A 27962-nucleotide genomic window follows, 5' to 3' on the forward strand; every position below is an offset into this window, starting at 1 on the left:
AACCTCTGTTCAGCTTTCCTGGTAATAGGGAAATTATTATCCTACTTCAGGTTGGCTCCATAGGGTTTCAACAACCCCTAATAAACATTTTTCGTTGTTTTTTTTTTGCAGCTCTTATGAATCTATCGTGTATTTTATTCTGTTATTGTATAATGAATCCCCAAGTGAATTATTATTAATTAGATCAATTAATGACTAATAAACAAAAATGTTGTAGATTAATTAATTAATTAACGGATATAGTATGCCTTAATTTTGAAATACATGACCTAGTGCAACCGGACACGGTTCACTCTGTTCTGACCGAGAGGGGTACATGGAAGTTATGCTTAGGAAGTGAAAATCAACTCGTTAGCTGGTCATTTGCTCATCTGAAGGTAGTTATATATTTGTTGGTAACGAGGATAATTTTGGTGTATACTGTACCGGTTTACTTTTGACAAAATACTTCTGTTTCACTCGATAGCTGATTCTGATAGCTAGCATAAGCTACCTAGCGTCATCCTAGCTAGTTAGCTAAATTAACTGAACAATGACGAAATCGTTCCATGTTATAAACAAGTTAGCTATCCATTTTGTGTCGTAAAATGTTATTTGTATTTTTCATTGGAGGAAGGTGTGCTTTTCCATCGAAACAAGTTGACGTGAATGAACAAAGCTAGCTAGATGGTTAGGTTACGATGTTTATTTTATTGGTCTTAAAGTTTTGGATAACAGATCAAAGCTCTCTGCCAAACCGAAAATAATACAGCCATTATGATAGTTTGATTATCTTAAGAATTATTTACTACTTTATACGATTCAGGTCTACAGCCCTGGTAGTTCCATAATTTTGTCTTGCTTCTTGTGACCGATCAGCATGGCCTTCTCACTGATCACGCTTACAAAGCTGTCATCAGCGACACACTGCAGGTCTTTCAGGTAACAGATCATCATATCTCTCATAGCTATTTGATTCTTAAAGTGCATTCTACTTTGAAGAAAATAAAACACCTTTCTAATGCATTTACCATAAAATGTTGTTTCTTAAGTATTTCAGCCGCTGTGGCAGCTATTCAGAAGTTAACTCGAGTAAGAGTGATTGACAACAGCACTCTTGGAAACACCCCATATCATCGTCCTCCTAAAGTTATTCATGTGTATACCAAGAATGGAGTGGGAAAAGTGGGTGATACTGTCTTACTAGCCATCAAAGGACAGAAAAAGAAGGCTCTGATTGTGGGACACAAAATGCCTGGAGCACGCATGACACCTCGCTTTGATTCAAACAACGTTGTACTGATAGAAGAAAATGGAAACCCGACAGGAACAAGAATTAAAGTTCCCATACCTGCACACTTGCGTAAAATGGAGGGCGAATATTCCAAACTGTTAGCCATTGCACAACGATTTGTATAAGCAGTATTAGTGTGTTATACTGTATTAGAGCAATTATGATCTGCACCACCATTTATGCTAGTATAGTTGCCTTCTGTGACTGACAATTTTCAAAAGAAAACTCTGGTTGTATTTAATATATGAATTTATATCTTCAAAAATAGCTGTTGGCATTCAAGAACAGACAAATCCTAAAGTGATAGATCATACAAGTTTGTTACTGACCCGTAACTGAGTTAGCATGTAGGGATGACGTGCGCTTAAGGTTTGGACAACTTAAAGGATTTCACACTGGTAACTCAGATAACACACTTGGCATGTTCTGTATGATTATTTGTAAAACATGCAGGTAGAGTTAAATTGTATCCTCTCTGGTTGCCACTATTAGCAACCAATAAAGTGTTTTTACAACAGGATGAATAAAATTAATACAAATCTGTTTGTTCTTCCCTGACATCTTTTCAGTGCCTATCAAATCTCAGACAGATAACAATAGCCAATCCTGGTTTTAAATATGAAATACATGCTGCATAACTAGACACACATTCAAATCAATATTCCTGAATGAAGACAAACAGGTTAAAAGTAGTATTCCAGCATAGAACAACTACGTATTATTGGGTATTCAATTCCAGTTGAACAGCCACATAACTGGAACCTCAAGGTCTGAAATTGGTGACACATCACACAATCATGGTATCACACCTTACAAAGTCCAATATATAAGACTAATGCATTGTGTGCTCATTGGAGACAAAGGAAATATGAAGATGGCATGGAGAAAACAGCATAGCTGGGAGGCACTTTTATAGAAGTCTGGCGCTGTGTTGTCTTTAGTGTCAGTCCGCTTCAACCACACATTGTAATGTACAGCCACTAGAAAGAAAAAGGCAAAAGTTTTAATATCAGTATAGGGACATAGTGTTTAAAGGCAGTCAGAAATAGACATGGTGGAATGGAACTTACATCCGATATGTTCATTTCAACCTCTCCTGTCCCTTCTTTGTCCATCTGCTGGAATATTTCTAAAAGAAAGTGCATGTGAAAAATTACATTTGGCAGAAGGCACACTTACTCCAGCAACTAGCAGCATAGTATGTTACAGATCCTCTACCAGTGTGACAAAACTGCTTTGAATTTATGTCAAATGACAAAAGTAAACAAACTATCCTGAATATATAAAAAAAATAAGACAGGTCTATTTTGTAATAGTCACATGATAGGATAGGAAAAATGCCAACAATGCCATATGCTTGAATGACTGTTAAACTGTCAAATTAACCTATTTTACCCTGCATCCATACTGGATTTATTTATGTCATCATTAAAGTCAAGGCTATCCAAATCCAGCCCAGAACAGGTGTACTATTCTCCATCTTTGTGTTTTAAGTGACATCTTGGTGACCTTTCTGCTTTGGTTCATCAGCTATTTATCAAACCCTTCATAAGTAGAACTGTGAACAGGAAAACCACTAACAGTACAGGACTGTGGCACTACAATGCGGGATTTGCTCATGCCTGATTTAAGATGATATGAAATGTTGAGTATGTGTGTTCCAGGGTTTATAAAGACATACTGAACATGGCCTCCATTTTAACCAAGCAACTGATGAAGTTGTCAAAGTCAATGGCATCATTTTCAGCATATCTTGCAACAATTATCTGGTTCAGTGCATTGTTGAGCTTGAAACCTATACAAAGATGTAAAACAGAACGCCAAAGTAGTGTTATATAGGGGTTAATGCCTGTGGTTTGTTTTTTAGGTTTGTGATGGCATTAGTCTTACCTGCTGATTCTATAGCAAGACGCATCTCGTAAGAGCTCATAGTCCCTGACTTGTCAAGGTCATATTGCCTGTAGATAACCTGTGGGGCATGAAATTTGCAACAACAAAAAAAGGAAAGTTACAACCTGTACACATGTTTTGAAACTTTGATGGAATGCACAATGCTGTGTTCTTATATAGCACAAGGAGGAAAACAACCACAATAATAAAAAAAGATATATTACAAAAGTGAGAAAATCTCATTAACAATTGTGGAGTAGCACTCCTTTAGATCTTTATGACTGACTTAAAATTTGGAAACTTGTGAATCCAGTCTCTTACTGTACTAAGACCATTATTAGTTTTTGATGTATTTGCTGCCATAAGGTACAGCTGTATTAGGTCCAAAAGCATCAAGTTTGTAGGACATTTTTGTGTTTACATATAACTATAAACCAAGTTGCATTAAAACAACATATGTATTTGGGATTTTAATGACTGGCTAAGTTCGTTCCTCCTGTTTAATTCAGGGAAAACAAATGATTGCTCTTAAGGCTTTCAAGAAATAAGCTTTTCTGAGTACACATAAAGTCTCATTCTCAATTATAAATGAATACTTTTCCTGTTGGTATTTATTTTTCAGTTTTACTTAAAGTAAACCCTTAATATATAGCAGTGTTAACCCAGAAAATACTTTATGTATAAAGTAGCTATTAGAAAATGTTGTACACAAGTTTGAAAATGTGTTCAATATGGAAGTACAAAAATAAACTTCATAATTTTAATTAAAAACACCACCAGTACATAAATACATTCCTCAGTAACCATTTAAAGTTGCTGATCCAGACATTTATGGGAGGTGTATGGAAAAAGAAAGCTTTTTCAACCCACCAGCCATTTTCTTATCTTGTTCCATAAGATTTGAAATTCTACCAAGCCTAGGCGTGCACTGCCATCTTTCTGAAAAGAGAGAGTTAAAGAGTAAAACAAAACAACAACTGACTATGGGTTTAACGTTTTTGGCCAGATACAGTGATACAGTAAAGAATGTTAATAATAATAATAATAATAATAATAATATTAATAATAAAAGGAAAGAATACATCCATAAAGTTGACCATGGTCCTGCATGACTCCATACTGAAGCCATCTGTTTTCAGGTCTTTATCTGAATTAACACAGCAAACCATTTATTTATTCCAGTGAATAATACAATCAGTAGAAATATTTCTTATAGGCTGTGTCACGATACAGTCGAAAAGTACTTGTTTTCCTCACAAATAGACCTTTTTTTAGGCTAAGATAGTCTTTTCTCCACTGCAATTATCTTCTTGCTTGTTTCCATTTTTTCCTACACTATTCCCTTTATTTTCAGACAAGCCATTTTGCTGATTTTCTTTTAAGATACACTGCCTGGCTAAAAAAAGTCACCACCTGGATTTAATTAAGCAAATAGGTAAGCGCCACCCATTGGAAAATTACTGCATGGGTGATTATGTTTCAGCTGGCAACAAGTTATTTAACCTTAACTGATGCAGTGAGTAGCTTCTCATTTGTTAAACAACCATGTTGAAAGACACATCCTGTGGTTGTGGAAAAGATGTTAATCTGTTTCAGAAGGGTCAAATTATTGGCATGCATCAAGCAGAGAAAACATCTAAGGAGATTGCTGAAACTACTAAAATCGGGTTAAGAACTGTCCAACACATTATTAAAAAGTGGAAGGACAGTAGGAAAACATCATCTTTGAGGAAGGAATGTGGTCGGAAAAAAATCTTGAATGATCGTAATTGGCAATCACTTAAATGTGTGATGAAATCAAATTGTAGAAAAACAACAGTAGAACTCAGGAATATGTTTAATAGTAAAAGAAAGAGCATTTCCACATGCACAATGTGAAGGGAACTCAAGGGATTGGGACTAAACAGCTGTGTAGCCTTAAGAAAACCACTTGTCAGTGAGGCTAACCAGCTAAAACGGCTTTAATTTGCTAGGGAGCATAAAGACTGGACTCTGGAGCAATTAAAGAAGGAGGTCATGTGGTCTGATGAGTCCAGATTTACCCTATTCCAGAGTGATTGGTGCATCAGGGTAAGAAGAGAGGTGGCTGAAATGATGCATCCATCATTCCTAGTGCCTACCATGCAAGCCTGTAGGGGCAGTGCTATGATCTGGGGTTGCTGCAGATGGTCAGGTCTAGGTTCTACCTGAATATACTGAATATACTGAATGACAAGATTATTCAATCAATGGATTTTTTTTCTTCCCTGATGACACGGGCATATTCCAAGATGACAATGCCAGGATTCATTGGGCTCAAATTGTGAAAGAGTGGTTCAGGGAGCATGAGACATCATTTTCACACATGGACTGGCCACCACAGAGTCCAGACCTGAGCCCCATTGAGAATCTTTGGGATGTGCTGGAGAAGACTTTGCTCAGTGGTCCAAATTTCCCATTATCGATACAAGATCTCAGGGAAAAATTAATGCAACTCTGGACAGAAATAAATGTTGAGACATTGCAGAAACTTGTGGAAACGATGCCACAGTGAATGAATGTGTGCCATAATCAAAGCTAAAGGCGGTCCAACGAAATATTAGAGTGAATGACCTTTTTTTTTTTTTGGCCAGGCAGTGTATATGTCTCTTTTTTATAGATCTCAAGTCCTTATATTGCTTGTAGCTATGTAGCTACATTGACAGCTATATGCATAATTTAGAAGCTTTTTCAGTGGGATGAACTCTTCATATAAAGGGTATAATGAAAGTTTTAACTTTTAAAATACTTTACACTCCTTTAGTACCTTTTTCCCCATACTTATACTTCGTTATACTTATGCCCAAAAGCTATTGTTATTTTAAAACAAAAACCACAGGCTCAAAAATATATATGAAGTATGCAAAGGTTGACCATAACTTACGTCTTGATACAACTCTGTTGAGAATGGTCCTAAGTTCACAGACAGATATCTCCATATCCTGTAATGGAGAAATTATAACTGATGCAAAACTGTTTAATTCATTATTAATAAGTTGGGGTAAGTTACATATTTTTATATAAAGATACTGATTATTATTTAATCAATGTACCGCAATGAAAGAGCCTACTAGTTTTTCTACAACACAGGGATTATATTAAGCAAACATTAAGAAAAGATACTGACATCTCCAGCCAGTTGTGCAAACATAGACTTGAAGGAATCCTCAATGTCATCCTCAGAGATTTCCTCCTAAATGACAACCACACAAACATTATATACAGATACCAGGCTGCAAGGTTTAGCATTTTTACTATGGCTTGATATAACTACTATCATAGAACACTTACCTCATCCTCCAAGTCTGCAGAAATCTCATCATCCAGCTCCCTGCCATGAAAAATGTAACACTAATAAACCCATTTATAGCCTGTATTATTTGGATACAAAAACTATTGAACAGTAAAAAAGGTCTTTTTGCTATTTCACAGACAAGTGTAATACTGAAACATTCACTGTAACAGAAAAAACAACATCCAGACTGCAGTGAATTCCAGCAACATGCTCAGATGTCACATACTCAGTTGCAGACTGCTTCTCAGTGAAGACCCGCAGGACAAAATTGGCCTCTTTGCTGGGCTCAAAGGTGGAGGGAACGATGATATACTCCCCAGGGGGCAGGCGGAGACGAGCACTGACCTCCCTGAGATTGATGAAGGTCTCAGAGCGGGCAGAGGACGAGTGGGTTAAGAAGAAGTCCTTCTTCAGGTGTACATTCTGACAACCCCTGTACTGCAGCCACACAATGAATGGAGCTGAATAATGCTGGGTGGAGCTTATTTAAGATGCATTAAGTGATGAACAGACAAAACTAACTTAAAAAATTTGTATGGGAGCTTAATAAGAAGCATTCCAACAGCTGTGGGCATATCCACCGTCTTTACATCCAAATGTGGCAAGGAAACAGGCCTTGAATGTAATGGGCAAACCTGTTCAAGTGACTAATTGACAGCATAATTCCATACCTCCTTAGGAATCTGTAAAGAAGAGAAAAGATCATCTATTAAGAACATAATTTAACAGAGCTGCCTGTAAATCTATAGAGCAGATCTGTTTTGTTATTCCATAATCCTAAAGCAAAGACACCCACTTTGGAAAAGACTACATCCTTATGTAGCTAAAATGGCTAATATAAAGTCAAATATGCTTGCATTTATATTGAAGTTTATCTTCAGTTAGGAACTGCTTTGGACTGATTTCAGGAACAGTAAAACAACTGACAATACATCTCAAAAATTAGACTGTGATGATCTTAAAAATGGGATTTGATTTTCAAATAGTGCACAAAGTTTGCTTTACAAAAAAGACAAGCAAAAAAGGCAAATTGTAAATGAGGTTGGCCATTAATAATGCAAGAATTGGTACATTTACATTAAATTATGTGATTAGACTCCATGACACACACTCTCCACAAATATAGAATTCCAGATGCTGAAAGTCTCTGATAGAGCACGAAATCATCAGTTTATGTGATACTACCTACAAGTTACTCTATAGCTGTCCACAAATTTTTATTTAACTGTGCAACTCTATAACTGGCCTTTATACAATATCTTGCAGCAGTATCTTTGTTAGAATTATTCTGTGGACCCAGACAGTCATTTGCCTAATGTCTGTTTCACTGCAATTTCACCACTTGTTGCACCTAGAAATTCCCAACTTTGGGTATACGATCTTAACTAAACCGCCTGGGCCTCAAATGTCCTGGACAAATGTCTCCCATGCATGGCATTCCCATGCAGATACTTTCAAGGCATCAGTTAACATCTGGATGGCAAATGAAGGAGTGGAACTCCAGTCTAGTGATTTGGCCTGTTAGAAACATTCCACTTTTTATCCCTGAAAAATTCTTATTCTTTGACTAGTCTGTCTATAAAGCAGGTTATTGCCTCACTTCTCATCATCCAATCTAAAGGTGCCATCCCTAGTAGCTGTGTATAATGAAATACAATTCTGTTCATTCATTTACACAATGTTTTGTAAATGGATGAAAACTAGAAAACTGAATTCCCAAAGAAAATTGGTGTTCTCAACACAGCTACAGTGATTAAATCTTCCACATAAACAAGTCTTCTACACACATAAAGACCTAGTCCACAATGAAAGTGCAATATCTAGAATACACGTAATCTACACTGCAGGGTTACAATTACAAGCCACTACTATTGCCTTACTTCATTAGTTCTTTTCATCCATGCTATGTTTAGCAGTTTACAAGCAATGTATATAAACTACATAGCTGTCCAGTGCTTACCTCATAGACTGCAAAGCCAATGGTGTGCATGTCCTGTCCTCGTCGGCGAGAAAGCCTTCGGTCTTTCTGCATCAGGGCCACAAGGAAACTGCAGGCCTCCTCATCATCCTCTGGATCATCATCTTCCTCTAAAAGTGTGATCTTATACTGTGGGTTGATCCAGAATGTGTCTGCATAACAAAAGATGGTTACTCACAAAGACATAAACAACTTGGCACTGTACTGGGGCTCATATAAAAAGTCTATGGAAGAAGCCTGGCATCATATGTTCTACAATTTTGTCATCAATTTCTCTTAAGCCTTTATTTTCATTCCATACAATATTCCATGGAATAAATAAATAAAACCATCACTGTATAAAGAGCATAACTGTTATACTCAGGCAGAAAGCATTCAACAAATGAATTAGGGATTAATGTGTTCTCAATAAAAAAGTCATAAATGTAATGTAGTACTTAGAAACACCAATAACAAAAGCCATTACAACTAACCAGATATCACTATACTCCATTCCATGGTAAATGACATGGCCAGACATGCTTGAGTTTCTGGTACTGAGGCCTTTAAGTTGAGCTGTACTGGTAGCCAAGTAAAAGTTGTGAGAACATGTCTGACATGGAAAATCTAGCTGTGCACTACATGTGTAAAGCAGCAAGTTTAGATAATGTCAGGACTTGATTTTCTAGATGACTGCCATCCCAATCCCTCAGCATGGTGCCAGCACAGCAGAGCTTGCTCTCCTCCAAGCACGCTGAGCTGTCATTATTTTAGCAGAAGTTCAAAAAGATGCAATGGCTAGTTACAGGTGTGTCTCAGGAAGCATATGCTAGACCCTCCTGGCTTGGTGGTATTGTGCGATGGAGGCAGAATTAATTCGCTAGTGGGTGTAACTGGAGACGGATAACACTGGCAAAAATGGGGTTAAAATAAATAAAAACACAAAGCCAAGACATAATAGACTAACAGACCCCTATATAGGCTTAAAGCATAGAACCACTGTCCCAGTTTTAACCAGACTGTCTGTTCAGATGAGTAAAAAGTAGGCTCCAGTATGTCCTCCAATTTCTTTCCAAGAGGAGTAAATGAATCTGACACTTAAGTAGGCATGCAGAGGAGGAGAAAAGTCTCTGATTGAACAGGTTGCCTTTTTCTAGTGGCTTGGGAGTTGAACTACACATGAAAATAATGTTATTAGCTGGTTTTGACATAGCTAATTTTTACTCTGATATTGTAAATTCATTTCTGTTTTTAAGGTTATTTCAGTTCCCTGAACCATTTCTTATCTGTAATAACTTGCACTTTGTGACATCTGCACTGTACCACAATGTTTACAGCACGGGAATTTAAAGTTCAGATGACAGAGAAACATCTATTGTTTGAAGTGCTCTGATAATGCCAATAAAGCAGTTAAGAGGACTGCTAATATTTGTAAGTAACAGTTCACAATATTCCACAGTGGTCACTCACTGGGGTGGTTCCTACAGCCCCCAGCAGTGCTCCCTCTCCTCCATTCCCCATGGAACGTGATGGTATTCCAGTGGCTCATTGTCTCCTCACTTAGGGTATCTGGAGTCAGGTTACAGATCTCCAGCCTGGAGAACTGCTGCAAAAACTCGCTGAAGGCCATCCTATTTAGAATAAAGGTGGGAGAGCAATCCTGAGTCCAGTTCTCATACTATCTCTCATAACATTTTATAGTTCCATAGGAGGCATACCAGAACTCTCCATCCTCCATCTTCAGACACATATCTTCTCGTTCTGATGGATCTATTTCATCCCATTCTGAAGAGCTAGTAACGAACAGAGGCACAGTAAGTATACACCATGCATTAAATGTTAATACAAACTGTCTGTTTATACAGAATGAATGTGAAAGCTTTCGATTTATGATTTGTAGTGATTAGCCATCAGGTTTAAAGATTTGATTTAAAGACCTTCTAGACTCACTTGTCGCTCCAGGCACCTGTCCATTCTACCTGACCCCAAGGATTCCGTATACGAATCAGTCTCTCCGTATGACCCTGGAAATTTACCTAGCAAAGACCAGAATGCAGAACTACGTACTCTCACATAAATCAGAAACCATTCATAGATTTTATTTTATAAAATATGTTTTATTAATGTTTTGAAATTATTTTCCACATGTTGCAATATATTTTTATACAGATGCATTCATAAAGACAAGCTCATACCTGGCTTAGACCAGTCACTGAGTAGGCATGACCCTTTACCAGCTTCTTAAATGTCACAGCTTCCATGTCAAAGTTACTAGTGATCTGTGAACACAAGAAATGAAACAAAAGTGGTATGATACACAACTGATACAAGGAGTGTTATGACATGGTTTGGAAAAACTTTGGGATGAGCTAAAAGTGAAGACAAAAGGTTCTAGCAATATACTTCATGAAGGAATGTTATCCTGTGTCACTTCTTATTAAACATAATACCTCCGACTTTGTGGTGAACAGAGTAGCTACTAAACTGAAGTGTACTAAGTACAGTGACATATATTATTTCCTTCAGCAAAAGTTACCAATCAACATTGTATAGTTTTCCTATGGTCTGGCAGCTAGAAACCATTTTATCAATGACAAAGTACATTTTTATGTTACTTTTTTCTTATCTGGCATGTATAAAAACGATTTTTGTTGCTCTGCCATGAAAGGGTCAATGCTCAATAAAGAGGAGGCTTATAATGTAAAGAGGGGCTGACAAACAAGAGTTTTGTGTTTTTCCAGGACTTACACCCAGTTTTTTTTTTTTATATAAACAGGTAAGGTGGTGCTAAGACATCTAAGAGAAGTATAAATATTAGAAAATTGTTTGGACAGTAAAATACATTGTACACACAATTGCACCCTATGTCATCTGTGAATTATTTTGTACTACTGCCTTCACTTCTTTTGCATGGAAGCAGGCTGCATCAGTGTTCATTTTGACAGAGAAAATTTTGATAAATATTCACTGATGACTCTTTTTTGATGGTCATATAAATATATAACTTTCTGAGAATGCAAACTGCAGAAATGTCTCTTGATGAAAAATAACAGAATTTTAAATTCACATAAATGTGCACCCAAACATGACCAATTTTTAGATGCAAAGCATACTCACACTCCCTTATGCTTAGAGTACAAGTAACATTATCCACAAGAGGGCAGTGTTAGTAATGAAATTGCTTTAACGCTAAAGTATGTCTAAAACTAAGCAAAATAAATAAGTAAAATATTACTAGGATTAAATTTGTGTTAAGATTAACACTGCTGTACATCTTCATTAAACATCGTGAGTTTATGTGTGTGTTCTCACATCAATAGAACACCCCAGCAGTGAGTCTCTCTCCAGGGCTTTAGAGATTATTCGGTACAGGTCCTTGGGAGGTTTGCAGAGCTCATACATCTCTGACACTCCTCCAGTGAAGTCTTCAAATCCCTCAGTGGTGGAGCCCCCTGACAGAGCCTCATAGGAGCCATTCAGCCTGTGGACAGAGCATATATGCACTGTTTTCATCATGATCTTACTTGTGTCACAGTTCTGTAAAAGACTTCCTCATCATCATATGCTTTATTTATATAACACCTTTCTTATACCTGTGGTTATATTACAAGGTTTGTAACAAAAATAAGCTTTTGCACTTCAATTACCAGAAGTAGTAAACCATATGCCTTAGTATGCTATAGCTGTATATAGGAGCCAATGTTTTTTTTAAAAATGTAAAATAGTGAGAAGCACAGTTCTTTCTCAGCCCAGTATTCTGGGCCTTACAGACAGTTCACATAACTCCAAACAACCAGCTCCAAACAACTTTGAAACACATTATTAAGAACTGTGTTTCAAGTGCCAGGTACATGTGGAGGGGGAAAAATGTAGATGCTGTACTGAGCCAAGAGGACTGGATTGAGAAGTACTATTTTTCTTTGCTGTGAATATTTTTTGCTGTGAATATTTTCCCTGCTCTAACACATGCATTTTTTTCCAGATCTGAGAAACACTACTTTAATAGAATATTCCAGTGCTAAAGCTAAACATTTTTTTCAGCATTCAGCATAATTAAAATTATTTTATAATGGTTACTTGTCAATGCTTGGTTTTAGAATTAGTGTTAAAAAAATTAATGGCAGGCTCAAATCCACTTTTTGCCAATCCAGGTTTGCCTACTTCAGCTCAAACCCGGAGGCGCCTATTAACCTGCAGCTCAGTGATGGACTTATTAGAACCTGTACAAACATAACAATCATCAACCTGTCAGACTCCGCAGTTCTGCAATCTCTGCAGATTCAGCATTTGTATATGTGCATTTTAACCCTTATTATCTGTTTTGTTAATTCTTAGCATTTTGTTCCAACTGGTTTTGACATTTTCCTTGTCTCAATTTTTCTGATTATGTAATTGGTTGCTCCTACCATGTCCGCCTGCCTTATTGAGTCTACTGCCTGTTTTGATGATGTCTTTTGATTAGTCTCAATAAATTCATTTACCTCCTGCATCTTGCTGCATAAACCTCTAATTCATTTCAGTGGATGAGATTAAACATGGTTAAATAAAATAATGTGAGAAAAAAAAAAAACATACTTTGCATAAGCTTTTTCAATCAAGGCACTCCAGAACTCATTTCCCTCTACAGAATGCACGAACATGAGCTCTCCGTCTTTGACTGGCAGCCGATCATCGATCACAATGTCCACCCACTCCCCAAACTGCCAGAACTTAGGCACAAGAGATGAAACACTGTTAGCATATTGGCATCTATATACTTGAACAGCTATTTATAAATTAAGCACGTTTCTAGAAACCACCTATTATGGCATGGAACGGTATACAATATTATTTATCGATTTACTTGTTTAATTTCCCCTCAGTGTCTGTTTGGCAGGCAATTACTATTAAGCTCACAGTAGTACCTGAAAATGGAAAATTCCAGCATAGTTCTCATGGAAGCTCTGGCCATGAGGGACCACCCTGTGAAGGAGGTTTTCATTAAGAGTCAGGGATGCAATAGCAGCCAGAAGCCAGCAATCACCTAATGTGGAGAAGACAAAAGCAAATGGTCAGTACTGACAAAACTAACTCTGGAAGTGCATGTGAATTCAAGTTTATTTACGTAGTATTTCTTACACACAGGTACTTCAGAGAGCTCTTCAGAGATAAGGATAAAAATACAACTTACTGTGGATAAATAAGCAAAATCTAAAATAAAACATGATGTAAATGAACAACACTAATACCAAATTTAACCAACAGGGGGACTAAAACTGGTAGGAGAGGCATTTCTTGATATGACGACTCACAGTGAGGCCTGTGTGAGGCACTGTAGCAAGAGCCCACTGCTGTTTACTATCCAAGCCTTGGTGCCAAAAAAGAATTTTCCACACAAACAGATCTAAGAAAATAAGGGTAATATGTGTGGCAGGTGGAGTGCCTCCGAATTTCATTTTATTTGGTTGTAAACGAGAATGTGGGTGTAAGTATGTTGTTTGCTTTTGACCATAAAATTCTTGTCACACAAATCTAAGACGATAAGTTGGTGGGGCTCAAACTATGGAGACTGAAAACATGGACATATTCCAGGTCAGTGAGTGGGAACTGAATTGGCATTAGCACAACCCAGCACAACTATGAGTCACTGCCACTCCCATTAACTCATGTTTTAGAAATCCATTCCTGGTTAAACTATAAGTTACTATGTACAATTAATCTAAAAATACTCCTTAAATCTTAGCTAAAGAACCAGAAGGAACATACCGAGAGCTCCCTGACAGATATCTGTCCTTGTGGCTCCTCCCAAAATGAACTGTGGATCACCACATAATTCCTAATAAAGAAATTAAGGAAGACAAGTTCAAATCAAAAAGCAAGTAAGCACTGTTGATTCCAAAATAACCAACAGAAGTCAATACGTTTTAATGTCTTCAACTTTCACCATTGCTCTAGATCTGAAAAAATCAACATATAGAAAATCTGAACCTACTCAGTTTGGTCAAAAGTTACTTTTGCAACTAATGTAAACAACAGCTTATACATATGTTAAATAATATGACTTAATACTGAACTCTTTATGCTTTTAATTTCCCACATAATAAATAAGATCCAACTTAAGGCCCAGTGTGGACTGTGTACTACAGTACACAGCTCTGCCACATGTAGACAACAGCTGTAGAAACAGTGAGGGGGAGGGCTTGTCTTAGTTCAGTTTTGCTTGAAGTGGCATGCGGTGCCTCCTACTCTAAACTACAACAGACCTGGGTTGGGCTAAGTGGAATGCTAGTGTTGTCAAGCCATAGTGTGTGCATGACTAACATACTATTATAGGTCAGTGCTTCTAAGCTTGCAGTGTTCTATACAAACTGCCTAGCAGTTGGGGAACAGTTTTCTTGGTATTTTTCAATAAGGTTCCTTTGCATTTCACAAATGGCCACTTCTATCTTTATTAACTAGAATTAATGGCAAAGAACACATTTACAAGACATTGTAAAACAAATTGTCAGTCACACACAGACACACACAGATGTGCATATACATACACACACAATCCAACTTACTGTAGGTCTCATCCACTCCACTCCTCGGGTTTTGGAGGAATAGGGTCCAAGCTCTTTGAACCCCAGCGAGCATGGTTCAGCAGGGAAGCAGGGGTCCTCAAACAGGTATCCCGCCTCTAGACACTCCTGTCTGAGGTCCTCAAAGACCTGGTTTTGGAAGTGGATAGCCTGCTCATACGAACCCTTTCCAGCTGCCTTTAGCCTGCTAATGCTGATTTGCGCTGAGATCCCTCCATACGACAACATGCTATGAAGACAAAAATAGTGTTGACTGTAAGGGGTTTGGGGAGAGAGGTGTGTAAATAACAGTATTTGCAGTAGTAGGGATTGATGTGTACTGAACAACATCTAAGCTCATTCATTTAATTAAAGTGTATCATGAACTCCTATATTGTGAGTATATTCCCTTCATCTTTGGCAGAAGCAACAGAGGATATCATGTAACAACATTCCCTTGGTTATTAAGTACTTTTACATTTAAATTTTTAAGAACTGCTGAACAATACAATTTTTTTTTAAAAGGTTTAATAAAGTTTCAGACTATGTGAGTGTGTACATAGGAGAAGCATGGCCATTTAAAGTTTGATGATTAAGCTTTATAGTAAAGCTATATATGAGTTCAATTTACTCATATATCTACCACTTTTATAATACAATGTACCTAAAGTACCAAATTAATTCCCTTTGCTTTTCTGATCAAGCAATAAACAATTATAGGGCAGGGCCACGGCCAGAAACAAAGGGATGGGCATTGGTGTAGTGTGATAATTAACTGAAAGTCATTGGACTCTGAATCAACAAACAACAACCCCACCAGTAACAATCTTTAAAAAAAAAAAATTCATCAATAAGTAATCCAAGCAAACTGGGAGCACTGAAATGGAATTTCGTATGTTGATGGAAAGGGTACATGTTTGAGGTACATGTTTCTCTTTGAAAAGACATTGGTTTAACTCTGACTGCAGAAACAGTAGCAAATAGCACCAAAAACACCCAAGGTTTAATTGTTTTGTTTTTATGTACTGAAAATTCTACAGTCGAAAACCCTCTCATTATGTCTGTCACTGGGCCGGCAGTGTTAATTTTGGCAAATGAGGCATCTAATACACGTTCAAGCTCAATTAGTATGTACTGCTACTGTGAGGGTAGTGTCAGTTTCAGCCTTATTAAAATAATGGGGTTAAATACACAGGAAAAGAGTTTAACAAATCATGGTGTAGAGGATAGACACCAATATAAGATTAAGAGTGCACTATTTCGATTTCCAAAAAATAATGACTTAGCATTTTGTTACATCTTACATTTTACTTGGTAAAAGGTGATTACCTAGTATAACAAGCATTACATAAGGTAACCATTTACCATTTAATGATAACAAAACATTTTATGATCACACTGCAAATGTGATTTTTAGCAATGTGACATGCCAATCTCCACAATTTTTTTGAGCTAACTAAAAATATTCCCATTGGAATATTGGAAATATAAGAATTAAACAAATGCTATAAAATCAATATAATCTAAAAATAGAACAAAGTTTTGCAATTTTCAGTAACTTCATAAAATAAGGTTCTAGAGTTTCTGATAGATTTCCAGAACAAACATTTTCTATTGATTAACAAACTGTTAAATTATCATGACTTGTGAATCTTTCCATACCCCTAGGGCACATGGAAAACCTGGGTTCTGCTCTTTCTCTGTAGACAAAATAAATGTATAAAACATTTTATTTCATGATAGCTCAGTAAGATAAATGCTTCTTCTGTTTGGGCATTAAACTCAGACTCTCTCACCTGTGTGTACATGTGCATGTGTGCATGAAAGAGCTGACTCAGGGAATTCTTTGTAGTGTTGTCAATTAGAACAAATCACTCAAGAACTAAGATCTGCACTTACAGGCAAAGGATTCATTATTTCAACACGCTCCAGAAACGCATGAGATCATCCACAGAGAGGCAAAAGAGAGGCAAAAGTGTTCAGTATGGACAATGAATGACCATATAAGTCTCCATATGTAAACACACTTAAAATTACCTATGAAGGTGACAGGAGTTTGGACTAATGGTTTTAAACAAACCTTTCCCCATCATCTGGGGTAAAATCTAGATACAACCACAAAGGACACTCATGATGGTATATAGTGGGGGTCCTTGTCACTCAGGGATTGATGCAAGATATGATTAGTAAAGGTCATTTGCTAATTTTTTATTTTAAATAGATTATTTGAATCTATTTTATAAGAGAAATCTGTCAGATGATTGCTGAATTAAGGTCATTTTGGTTAGAATCCAAATCAGGGCTCTGTTTCCCAAAATCACTGGAGTGTTGAGTGAGTGAGTGAGAGCGCGAGCGAGAGAGAGAGTTCAGTGTAATACACACTCTACCATTAAAAGATCATCTTTGCTTTATAATGCTTTTGGGAAACCCAGTCCTGATGCTGCTATTCATGGGCCTGCTGTCACGTGATCTGTTAAAGTTAATAATGGATAATAACAGTGAAAGCAATTTCTCATAAACTTAAGAACACGGTATGGTTCATGAGAATGGATCATAACAATGACAAAAAGTAATCAAATTAGGTTTTTTTTTCAGTACTAAATTTAACATATAATATGATAGACTATAGTTATTTCAGATTGGAATGAAATAACTGACTTTATAAATAAGTGTAATGACTGACTATATGTCACCAAAAGTGCACCGGGTTGGGTTACAAACCCCGGTTTTGTAACGCTAGATAATTTCTTTAGGCCCTTGTGTACCCGTATTGTTCATACCATTTCTACAGTGCATTTGTCATCGTAACCTTATAGGGCTACAAGACTAGATCAACAACTTTATCGAACAGAAATAGAAATTGTACTGGCCATACCAAGAAGCTGGAACATTCACGACCAGCGTTATACAGTTAGCAATAGCAATTCTTCGACATTAGAGTGGGCTAGGTGTTAGCTCGCAGCTCTATCCGCTATTACTAGGCAAAATCAAAACGTAGGTCTTAAGGAAGAGATACAGTAATCACTTCCTTACCTCTGATGTACTTGTCAACGGGTAGTCTTACGTACGGAATGGGGATAACCGTTGTTTGGCTGAATATGAAGTGTTGCAATGACGAAAACGGACTCAGTACTAGAGTAGGCTAGCTCTTCAATGCAAATACTGCACACTCCAGTGCGCGACAACGTCTAACTGCAGCTTGGCGAATAGCCAAATAGAATACATTTAAAGCGTGTCACAGCGCAGCGATTTGATTGAAAAACTGACAGCATGATTCACAAACGAAAAGCAACATTTATTCAGTTCCTACAGCATCAAATAATGAGTAGACATTGTATGTTTTCATGGGTGCATACATTATTAAACAAACACATTTAGATTAGTGTACATGTAAGTTCGTTCAGTTTCAACGGAAAAAAAAAGTTTGAACATTCCTGGTGTTCCTCTAGATCATGGAGAATGACAGCCACTAAAAAGAAATGAAAATCAAACATTTAAAGGAAGGCCCAAACCAGAAATGCATAGCTGGTATAAAATTAGGCTTACCTGATTTAAGTCCAACTCAATTAATCCACTTTTATCCATATCAATCTTCTTAAAGATTTCTACAAGAGAGAAGACGGTACCTTATACTAGTACTAATAATTATGTATGTAGTAAAGTACACATAATAGTTTGTTAAAACCAAGACAAGAATGAGAAATCTTTCTTACTGAACATCATCTCCAGGCGGATCACACAGGAAACAAAGTTGTCAAAGTCAATGGTTATGTCATCCGCACCATATCGCACAGCCAAAATCTGGTGAATACTGTTGTTCAGAGTGAAGCCTGTGCAAAGAAAAGCACTAAGGATCAGTTTGAACTGAGGTTCAATACTGATTTCTTTACAGAAAAGTAATAAGCAAACCTGCTTCGTTTAAAGCCATACGCATCTCTGGTGTGCTCATGGAGCCAGATCCATCTATATCATTCTTCTTGTAGATGGCCTAAAGGAAAAATGGCCAATAGGTTAATTAATATGTTCCAGAATATTTTTGCGCATACATGCAACTCATACATGTAACTTTTCATTGTGAAGACTTACTAAATATTTCTGAATTTTCTTCCATAGTGTGGCAAACTCAGTTAATCCTAGCTTTCCATTACCACTGTCCTGTTTATAGTCAAGGCAAGGTAAATATATTAATTGAAAGTGAATTCAATAAGATTAAGGCAAAACCCGCTCCTGAGCTTGTTTTCCCATGTTGTTAATGACAGTCTCAGAATGGTACACTATTAAAAGGATACATCCATGAGATTCACCATGACTCTGCAGGTATCTAAACTAAAGCCATCTGTTTTAATATCTGTCCCTGTGAAGAAATACACTTGTAACCATAAAGCTATATAATAATAATAATAATATTGTTTTAAATACCTTGGTTAATGTGGTTATTGCTGGAACACTTATCCCTTAGGAACAAAATCAGGTCTTACTTTTGCTGACTACTTTATTGAATATAGTCCTCAACTCAGATGCAGAAATCTCCATGTCCTTGTGGAAAAAGAAATGTGTGACATGTCACAGGTATGTCAAACTGTGTACTTTATATACTCAAGTCTAGGGGGTAAATTCCTGTCACATAACAGTAAAAGGTTACCTTTTAATCCAGTTTATTTTCTATAATGTTTCAAAATGTATCATGGCTAAAGAAGATTACAGTTTTAAGTTTTTATTTTATACTACAGTGAAATAACTCCTTGTGACCAGATTGTACATCCTGATAGATTTTAAATTACACTATTTCATGAGATGTCACATTTTGCTATTACTCTGAAATCCCACTGTTTAGGTGCACATATAGTCAAACATTTTGCTTGGAATGGTTGGAATAATCTACCTCTCCTGCCAGCTTTGTGAATAGACCCCTAAAGCCAGCATCAACCTCATCCTCTGACACAGTCTCCTGAAAAGCACATTTATCAGTTTTAAACACATTTTCAGCATTTAGCTGATGCTTTTATCCAAAGCGACTTACAGTTATGACTGAGTATAACTTGAGCAATTGAGGGTTAAGGGTCTTGCTCAGGGGCCCAACAATGGCATCTTGGCAGTGGTGTGGCTTGAACCCACAACCTTCCAATTACAAGTCAAGTACCTTAACCACTGAACAACCACTGCCCTGTATACAATACAAAAACATGAAAATAAAGAGAGTTACTTACATCTTCAAAGTCTGCCTGCACAGGATCATCACATGATCTGAGTAGAGTCAGAGGTAGTAAGTCATTAAGCACATAATTATTACTAAATATTAAACATATCTTTAAAAAAAATGTTTAGTCACTGCCTTCTTCAAAAGTCAACCTATTTTAAAGTGATAGAGCATTTAGTATATACTGTTGAATAAATGGTATCTTACAAGAAACATACTGGATCAAACTGCCCTGAATATTAGGAATGAACACAATGGGTTCCCATCATTACTAATGAAGTTTAAGGCCCTTACTTCATTTCAGACTGTTTCTCTGAGAACACACGAACACTAAAATCTCCATTCTTGTGTGGCTCAAAAGTGGAGGGAACAATGAGGTATTCCCCAGGAGGCAGCTTGAAACGGGTGCTGACTTCTCGCAGATTGATGAAGGTCTCAGAACGAGCTTTCTGGGCATGGGTTAGGAAATATTCCTTACCGAGGTGGACATCCTTCTGCCCGTGAAACTGAGACAACAAGGTGAAGTAGAAACTATTATAAATATTGAGCTGGATCAATATATAGGAAAAAAAGAACCTTGGGTATTGGGAGTTCATGTTTCTTCTGCCTTAAAAATGAGCCCTGAGTATATGTTTGGAATTTTCTCCATGTTGACTTGCAGCCAGGATGCTAACCTGAGGAGGGACCTGGAAGGAGATTTACACAAGACCACATGAGCTGCGTTGCATTGACTGACATACTGACATACCTACTTGTACAATGAAATGATTAATTATTAATGATTATTCAAAGAGAAACTCTTGGTGCCCTCACTTCATAGATGGCATAACCAATGGTATGCATGTCTTCCCCAGATTTCCTCAGCTTGCGCCGGTTCTTCTGGATGAGGCCAATCACTACACTACAGCCAACCTCATTATCATCAGGATCATCATCCTCCTCCTCCAGCTTAATCTTATACTGCGGATTCATCCAGAATGTGTCTGCGGGTGAGATTGTTTGTTTGAGGCTTTGTTTACACTTGGTGTAATCATTTGTAACATCAATGTCTACGTGCTGCAGGGGTTCTTACAAGGGTGGTTCCTGCAGCCTCCTGCTGTGGACCCCCTCCTCCAGCTACCATCAAATTTATTCACACTCCAGTGCTTCACAGAGTCAGAGGTAAGGGTGTCTGGAGTCAAAGTGCAGATCTCCAGGCGGGAATAATGCTTCATAAAGTCAGAGAATGACATCCTGAATACATACACAGATTGGGAGCAAATACAAATAAGGGTCATAAGAAGCAAAAATACTGAGATGTTCAAAAATCAAATCGTTTACAAAGACACTGTTTGAAATGATTAACTACAATGCTATATGAAATGACATATGGATGGGCCACCACTGTACCAGAACTCTCCGTCCTCAGCCTTCACATTCTCTCGCTCAGAGGCATCCACATAATTCCACTCCGAGGAGCTACATGGTGATATTAAGAAAGCTTATTCTAACCTTAGCAGCTTTAACATAATAAAACAATTTTTTACTAAAACACAAATTAATAAATGCATGCTGTGTCGATGATCCAGTGTGAAGACACTGAATATGATCTGACTTGTCACTCCAGGCTCCAGTCCACTCCACCTGACCCCATGGGTTACGCACTCGGACAAGTTTCTCTTTGCGACCCCGGTAGTTCACCTTGGGTATAGAATAAACTTGGATATAGAACTTGACCAAGCAATCAGATCTTATATAAAAAGAAGTGGAATGCAAAAAAAAAAAAAAACCCAGAACAGCCAACCTCAGTGGCCCCAGTCAGTGAGTAAGCATGTCCCTTCACAAGCTTCTGATAGGTTATGGCCTCAGAGTCTGCTGCACTTGTGATCTGTAGAGACACAACTGAGTTGTTAACAAGGAACAAAGTCCCGTACATCGTCAGTATTTAGAATGTGACAAATAGGTAGTGAAGAGGCTCGTACATCTATGGAACACCCTAAAAGTGCGCCAGACTCCAGTGCCTTTCTGACAACCTGGAACAGGTTTGACGGAGAAGATCTTAGTTCATACATCTCAGCTATCCCTCCAGTGAAGTCTTCAAAGCCCTCAGTTGTAGAACCACCAGAGAGAGCTTCATAACATCCATTTAGCCTTATATATACATGAAGTCAGAACAAAAGATCAGAGAGAGAGACATTAATGAACTGGTTCACACAAAGTAAATGATTTTATAGTCATATTATTAGTGTCATGGTCGTAGAATGTGCAGGAAAAAAGGAAGAAGCAAATGTGTCTCCAACTGAAGAGTGAAACTACTGAAAACAAAACCAAACATAAAAGTGCACTAATCAGAACTAAAGAAAGCCAACAACAATGGTCACACAAACAATGCTCATACAAACAAAAAGGGCTTTTAAATGGAAGAATATAATAACCTAACACAGATGGCGTGGCGATTGAGGCGAAACACGCACCACTTGAGAGGCCCCCTGAAAGAAACTGGGTGCTGTCTCCACACCTCACTGCAAGGTGCACCTCAAGGTTCCAGTCAAGGAAACAGGGTGCATGGGGCCACATGGAGTCACCACACTCCGGGCATGCATGGTGTCACTGTTCCAAAGACTTTGGGAAGCGCAATGTCCTCAATGCCCAGTGATCTGGGTGGCATGTCATTTTTCGTGCCCTGGGTCTGGTTAGGCGTGGAGCCTGTGATGAAACCCCCATCCCTTGGTAGTAGTCTCCACTGCGCAGCAGTGGCATTGCATGTGGCTTTTTGTTTACATTTTGTCTGGTGTTGCACAGGTTCCCTTTTTGGTTTACCTGCCACTCCCCGCCTCATGTGATGTGTGTTGTTAATCATTCAATACACCACCTGGGGGTTGCTATGTAATTATGTTCTTCCCTTTATAAGCCTTATGTGTGTCCTTGACCAATTGTCAGTCATTGATAATGTTATGTTGGCTTTGTTTTGTTCCAGTTAGTGCACTTTTATGTTTGGTATAGCTTTTGTTGGTTTCATTTCACTCTTCAGTTGGAGACTTGCATTTGCTTCCTCCTTTTTTCCTGCACACTGTCCAATGTCCATGACAATTAGGTGTAGGAAAAAAAATTATTTTAAAAATATGTTTTCTTGTATACAAACTGATGGGTATGGATCTTTAGAGTAATATAATCAAGAACTAAAATAATCTTGAATTTTAAAGATGGATCTATTTGATTCAATAATTTAAAAAATATTAATAAAACAAAACAAAAAAAACCCCACAAATTTGTAGGGGATTAACCATATTTTGTGCATTTTTTTAATCAATTGGTAACATGCAATATCCACTCAAGTAAAGAGTTTAATATAGAATTCTAGCTCACTTAGAATAAGCCTTCTCCAGCAAAGCACTCCAGAACTCTGAGCCTGTGGCTGAATGAACAAACAGCAATTCTCCATCTCTGGTAGGCAGCCGGTCATCAACCACCACATCCACCCACTCCCCAAACTGCCAGAACTGGAGAATGTGCAATAAATAATAAAGACATAGTTACATGCCAGTCCAGCATTTCCTTCTATCTCTAGACTTGTTAAACATGGAATACAGTTCAGTGAAAGAATGTTCATCACGCTTTCAAAAATAACCTCTTTCCTTTTTTACTTAATTTGCTGAAAGTTAAAAATACATATATGCAGTTCATATTAAGTTACATATACAAAAACTCACTTTCTTTCTAATTCTTTCAAACACTGCATAAGAACAATAAAGCCGATGGGTATGTGGTGGGAAAACAAGGTTAAGCATTCTGGAAGCACTGGAAGCACTCTTCCTCTGGGATCATAGGGTGTTCCTCTCTTCTGACTCAGTGTAGTTTCCTATCCTGACCAAAAATTTCCAAAAACCACACCCCAAAACAGACTATGTATTATGTTAGAAGCAAGTCAGTGTTGAATGTTGACTATAAGGCTAAACACTGGGGAGACACTTATTACGTTCTTGATGCTAACTGTAACATTTTAACATAGTGTTTGGATAGATATTGTTTACATTACTGCAGGATGTTACTCACCTGAGATTTTGCTTTGAGTAATTAAAAAAGTAACAAAACTACCAAAACTTAAAACGAATTAATGTTTTCAGAGTAAAAGTTGTACATGCCTTGAACTTGTAAAAACTGGAAATTGTAAATTGTATATATGCATAGTATACATACCTTCTTCATTCATCATAACATATTTTTATATATTCAATAAACCATATTCCTTTTCCCTGTATCTCTCCTCAGCCGCAGACAGAGCAGTTACAAAAAGCATTTCACTGCCAGTTATACCATGTATGACTATGTACATGACAAATAAACTTTGAACTTTTTATATTTTAGCCTCTTCCTTATTTCCAAAATGTGTCAGCATACCTGGAAGTGGAAAATGCCAGCATAGTTATCTCCAAAGCCTTGATCTGATGGTACCACCCGAGACAATACATCTTCATTAAGCGTGAGTGAGGCAATTGCTGCCAGGAGCCAGCAGTCACCTAAAGACAGTCAAAATTCACAGTCACATAAGGAATCACAAAACTACTTCAGCTGAAAGAATAACAATACATGTAACTTACAGGTCTGAGTAACAGCACTGAAAGAATTAATTAATAGATCTCTAAGGTACTACAGCATTCCCTACATATTTTTCAGGAAATTCAGTTTGAGGCAAGTTCTCTGTAAGTCATTTTTGCTCACCACAGACCTTACAAAGTGTGCTCCGTTCACAGGAAATCATCTAGTCTTAGATTGCTTTATATGCATCCTTGTTCAACCCCTAACAAACCTGTTCAGATTTTGCAGTGATTTTCATCAAATCACAAGTACTTTACTAAATTAATTAAAGATAATGTATCAGTCCTTCAGGGTTTTTAAGATCCAGAGGCATTCACCTTGGATTCTACAAAGGATATATGAGGCATGTATAAACATGAGGGAATAATTGATCTGTTTTGATCTGCCATTCAAAAGGATGCTAAAGAACTAAAGCAAATGTCATTTATGCATTCATTTATACCTCACCTGAGGAACATAAAATGCCTCAGTCACATTGTATTTCAAAATCTTGAAAACAATGCTGTCAAAGCTGGCTAATGGGCAGAGTTAAAAATTTAACAGTGTGACTCATAGCCTGGATCGTTCTGGGACTCGTTTTCAGGTCAGATCATACATTTGTCCTAAGACTGTCACACCCTGGTGTCCATACAGTCTACTCAGCATCAGCAATAATATGAAACTAGTAAAAAAAGACTACTGATGTCTTTATGAGGCAGAAATGACAATGGAGCATCATGTTCCACAACCATCATTAGAACTGCCAATGTTTTTTATAAGTCTGCATTAAAAGAACATCCTGCAATTCCATTTGCAACTCTTTTTGCAAAGTATTTATTTTGAAAATAAATGTTGATACAAAGAACTGCAAGTGATTTCCTTGTACACTAACTGAACCAGGATGCTAAGAACGTTTCCATAAACCTTTTTATATCTGATACACAGTGCACATTTTTATGGAAGTAAACACTGAATGCAAAGAAAAAATTAACTTATTGATATCAATTTCAAATGTAAAATATAAATTGAACAGCATTTGTTGTACTTGTTCTGATTTATGTGCCTAATATTTTCATGTAAATACATAATACAAATATGGCAGTCTAGGTTTTAATCTATTCAATCAATATTTTTTTCTAAATTAATTTGTTTATTTGTATATTTTTTGAAAGACATTGCAAAAGCTGCTTTGCAGAACTCTGTATGCAGACCCCAATGAGCAAGCTGAAGTTAGCAAATGGAAAACTCCCTGAAATGACACAAGGAAGCCATCTTCGAGTGTGCCGAAGACTCAAAATCACCCTTGGCACAACCAAGTAGATGTGTTTTAATCATAGATACATAAGTAAAACAATTAAACCAGCTCCTTGTCTTAGATTTTATTTTCTTAGATTTTAATGAACAAAAACGTTTAATGAACAAAAACGTTTTTTAACTTTTAGAGCATATTACAGAACTTACCCAAGCTGCCTTGACAGATATCAGTTCGTGTTGCTCCTCCAACAATAAATTCTGGATTGGAAGTCAATTCCTACAGGAATTTGTAGAAACATATATAAATATTTATAGTTTTTCCGTTATCTCAGAGTGATTCATTACCAATGTGTCAGACTCAGAATCCATTCACTGATTATCTGCATTAGTTGTCAATACCAGTGTATTTTTATATTTCTTACTGCACTTTAAAGTTTCAATGATTCATTAGACAATTAATAAAGACTAGTGAAGATTGGCGTAGCATGCTTAATTATAGAAAGCTGGCAATATCTAAAACACATTTAAAAAAGCCACAAAACTCACCCCGGGTCTTTTCCATTGAACGCCTCTAGTTTTGGATGATCGTGGGCCGAGTTCGTTAAATCCCAAAGATTCTGCTATAGCAGGAAATGTAGGATCGCAAAAGAGCTGCCCACGGCTTAGGCACTCATTTCTCAAAGTTTCAAAGTTCTGATTTAAGTATTTCACTGCATTAGAATTCGTCCCAAAGCCCGCGGCCAATGCCCTCTTTTTGGCAAGCGTGGACGCTATTCCTGACATTCTGAAAGTTAAAGCTTCCCAAACCTTCTTACACACAGCACTAGAATTTAGGCGAGAAACTGCGTAATTCCTGTTTGCGGGAAAAAAGACATACTTTTCCATACTCCGCCTCAGACATGGCGTTGCTTAACAACGGATATTATTTATTTAAGCTACTGGGCATGAAGTTACAATTAGAAGTAGGAAATGAAAGTAGAATATTTCAAAACCGTTAGTTTGGTAATATAGGACATTACTAAACCTACTTTTAAAAAACTTTGGCGAAAGGGAAATTTCACACATCCTAATGAATAATTACAGTGCTTTAAGATACAGTACATTTGGGCGTAGGTCTGAGAGATGCGCAGTTGGCGAACGGTATCAACGCAACCAGAATAAAACTACAGTGGAAGTACCATACTGTAACTCAGCTTTCACGTTCCGTTGTTATGATGGCGTTGCCGCCAGTCAAAGAAAACAAAAGTATGTGTTATAGCGTGTAGTGGCGTATTGTTGCTACATGTCACCAAATATCGTGTTTTTCATGGAGCCTGTCTTTTTATACTCCTCTTAGTGGCATATGCACGGTGGCGTGGGTGGTGGTGGATGGGGGTGCCATACGCAGCAACCCCCACCCCTTGTATCTCAAAATGAATTGGGCTCTTAACGTATATTTAGAAAGTGACATGTTGCTGCACAAAACCTACAGCATAAAAAGAGGGCATGTACGCTGTGTGTCTGAAAATGTTTAAAAATACCACCCTGATCACACCGTGCAGCTAGTTCCTTTTTCCGCTGAATAATATATTACACTATCATAATAGTCACTAATTACTTGTCACTTGACTTTGAACTTAGGCTTAAAGTGTTCAGCGAAAGCTACCATTTTATAGTACACTATAAATGCTATGGTCAAGCAAGTTGGATATTTTGAATGTTTTATAGTATATGCATTCCATTCCACAGTGCCCTTGTATTTCCTACAGACTAATCACGTGATGTGGGGCATTCGGGAAGCCCTTTCCTTTATTTGCTAATGTGGCTACACTGAATGTTAGGTCTATCTGTGTTACGTTGACTCTATATTTTGCATGTAAAACAAATACCTTTTTCGCTAAACAGCTTGCTATAGCCAATATTTACATAAGGAAAACTAATATCAGCTTACTAGAACAATACGGTGGCTGGGAAGAGTCATCACGCTGCAAGTTACCAATCGCGCT

The 27962-nt window shown here is 37.3% G+C and overlaps 3 protein-coding genes across 7 annotated transcripts; 1 reads left to right on the plus strand and 2 right to left on the minus strand.

Annotated features, from left to right (window-relative positions):
• The first annotated feature begins 272 nt into the window (after positions 1–272).
• Positions 273–1816, plus strand: mrpl14 (mitochondrial ribosomal protein L14). 2 transcript variants are annotated; one of them, XM_027010579.3, is made up of 3 exons: positions 273–377; positions 806–921; positions 1032–1816. In XM_027010579.3, exons 2-3 carry the CDS (start codon positions 860–862, stop codon positions 1396–1398), a joined length of 429 nt encoding a protein of 142 aa, XP_026866380.2. In that variant the 5' UTR covers positions 273–377; positions 806–859; the 3' UTR covers positions 1399–1816. The 2 variants fall into 2 exon arrangements, with proteins under 2 accessions (XP_026866380.2, XP_026866379.2); XM_027010578.2 differs by having other exon boundaries at positions 859–921.
• capn1a (calpain 1, (mu/I) large subunit a) lies at positions 1505–18766 on the minus strand. 4 transcript variants are annotated; one of them, XM_081724141.1, is made up of 23 exons: positions 18686–18766; positions 18519–18577; positions 14976–15222; positions 14179–14248; positions 13338–13456; positions 13009–13142; positions 11746–11914; positions 10629–10712; positions 10384–10469; positions 10152–10226; positions 9904–10064; positions 8437–8606; positions 7148–7159; positions 6703–6914; positions 6473–6512; positions 6309–6374; positions 6066–6123; positions 4246–4310; positions 4034–4102; positions 3164–3242; positions 2955–3068; positions 2344–2402; positions 1505–2253 (listed from the first exon to the last, which is right to left on the minus strand). In XM_081724141.1, exons 3-23 carry the CDS (start codon positions 15219–15221, stop codon positions 2227–2229), a joined length of 2115 nt encoding a protein of 704 aa, XP_081580267.1. In that variant the 5' UTR covers position 15222; positions 18519–18577; positions 18686–18766; the 3' UTR covers positions 1505–2226. The 4 variants fall into 4 exon arrangements, with proteins under 4 accessions (XP_081580267.1, XP_026866364.1, XP_081580268.1 ...); XM_027010563.3 differs by lacking the exons at positions 18519–18577; positions 18686–18766 and adding an exon at positions 18006–18160; XM_081724142.1 differs by lacking the exons at positions 18519–18577; positions 18686–18766 and adding an exon at positions 17360–17415.
• On the minus strand, positions 18247–27339 carry capn2a (calpain 2, (m/II) large subunit a). The gene is made up of 21 exons (XM_027010556.3): positions 26524–27339; positions 26185–26254; positions 24547–24665; positions 23515–23648; positions 22131–22299; positions 21953–22036; positions 21764–21849; positions 21559–21627; positions 21242–21402; positions 20983–21152; positions 20844–20855; positions 20464–20675; positions 20180–20216; positions 19855–19920; positions 19451–19508; positions 19262–19326; positions 19059–19127; positions 18882–18960; positions 18686–18802; positions 18519–18577; positions 18247–18441 (listed from the first exon to the last, which is right to left on the minus strand). The coding sequence occupies exons 1-21, from the start codon at positions 26860–26862 to the stop codon at positions 18418–18420; spliced, it is 2199 nt and encodes a 732-aa protein (XP_026866357.2). The 5' UTR covers positions 26863–27339; the 3' UTR covers positions 18247–18417.
• Positions 27340–27962: the final 623 nt, after the last annotated feature.

Source organism: Electrophorus electricus, chromosome 12 (assembly GCF_041902795.1).
Source record: "Electrophorus electricus isolate QZ-2024a chromosome 12, ASM4190279v1, whole genome shotgun sequence".
In the NCBI taxonomy this organism is placed as follows: Eukaryota; Metazoa; Chordata; class Actinopteri; order Gymnotiformes; family Gymnotidae; genus Electrophorus; species Electrophorus electricus.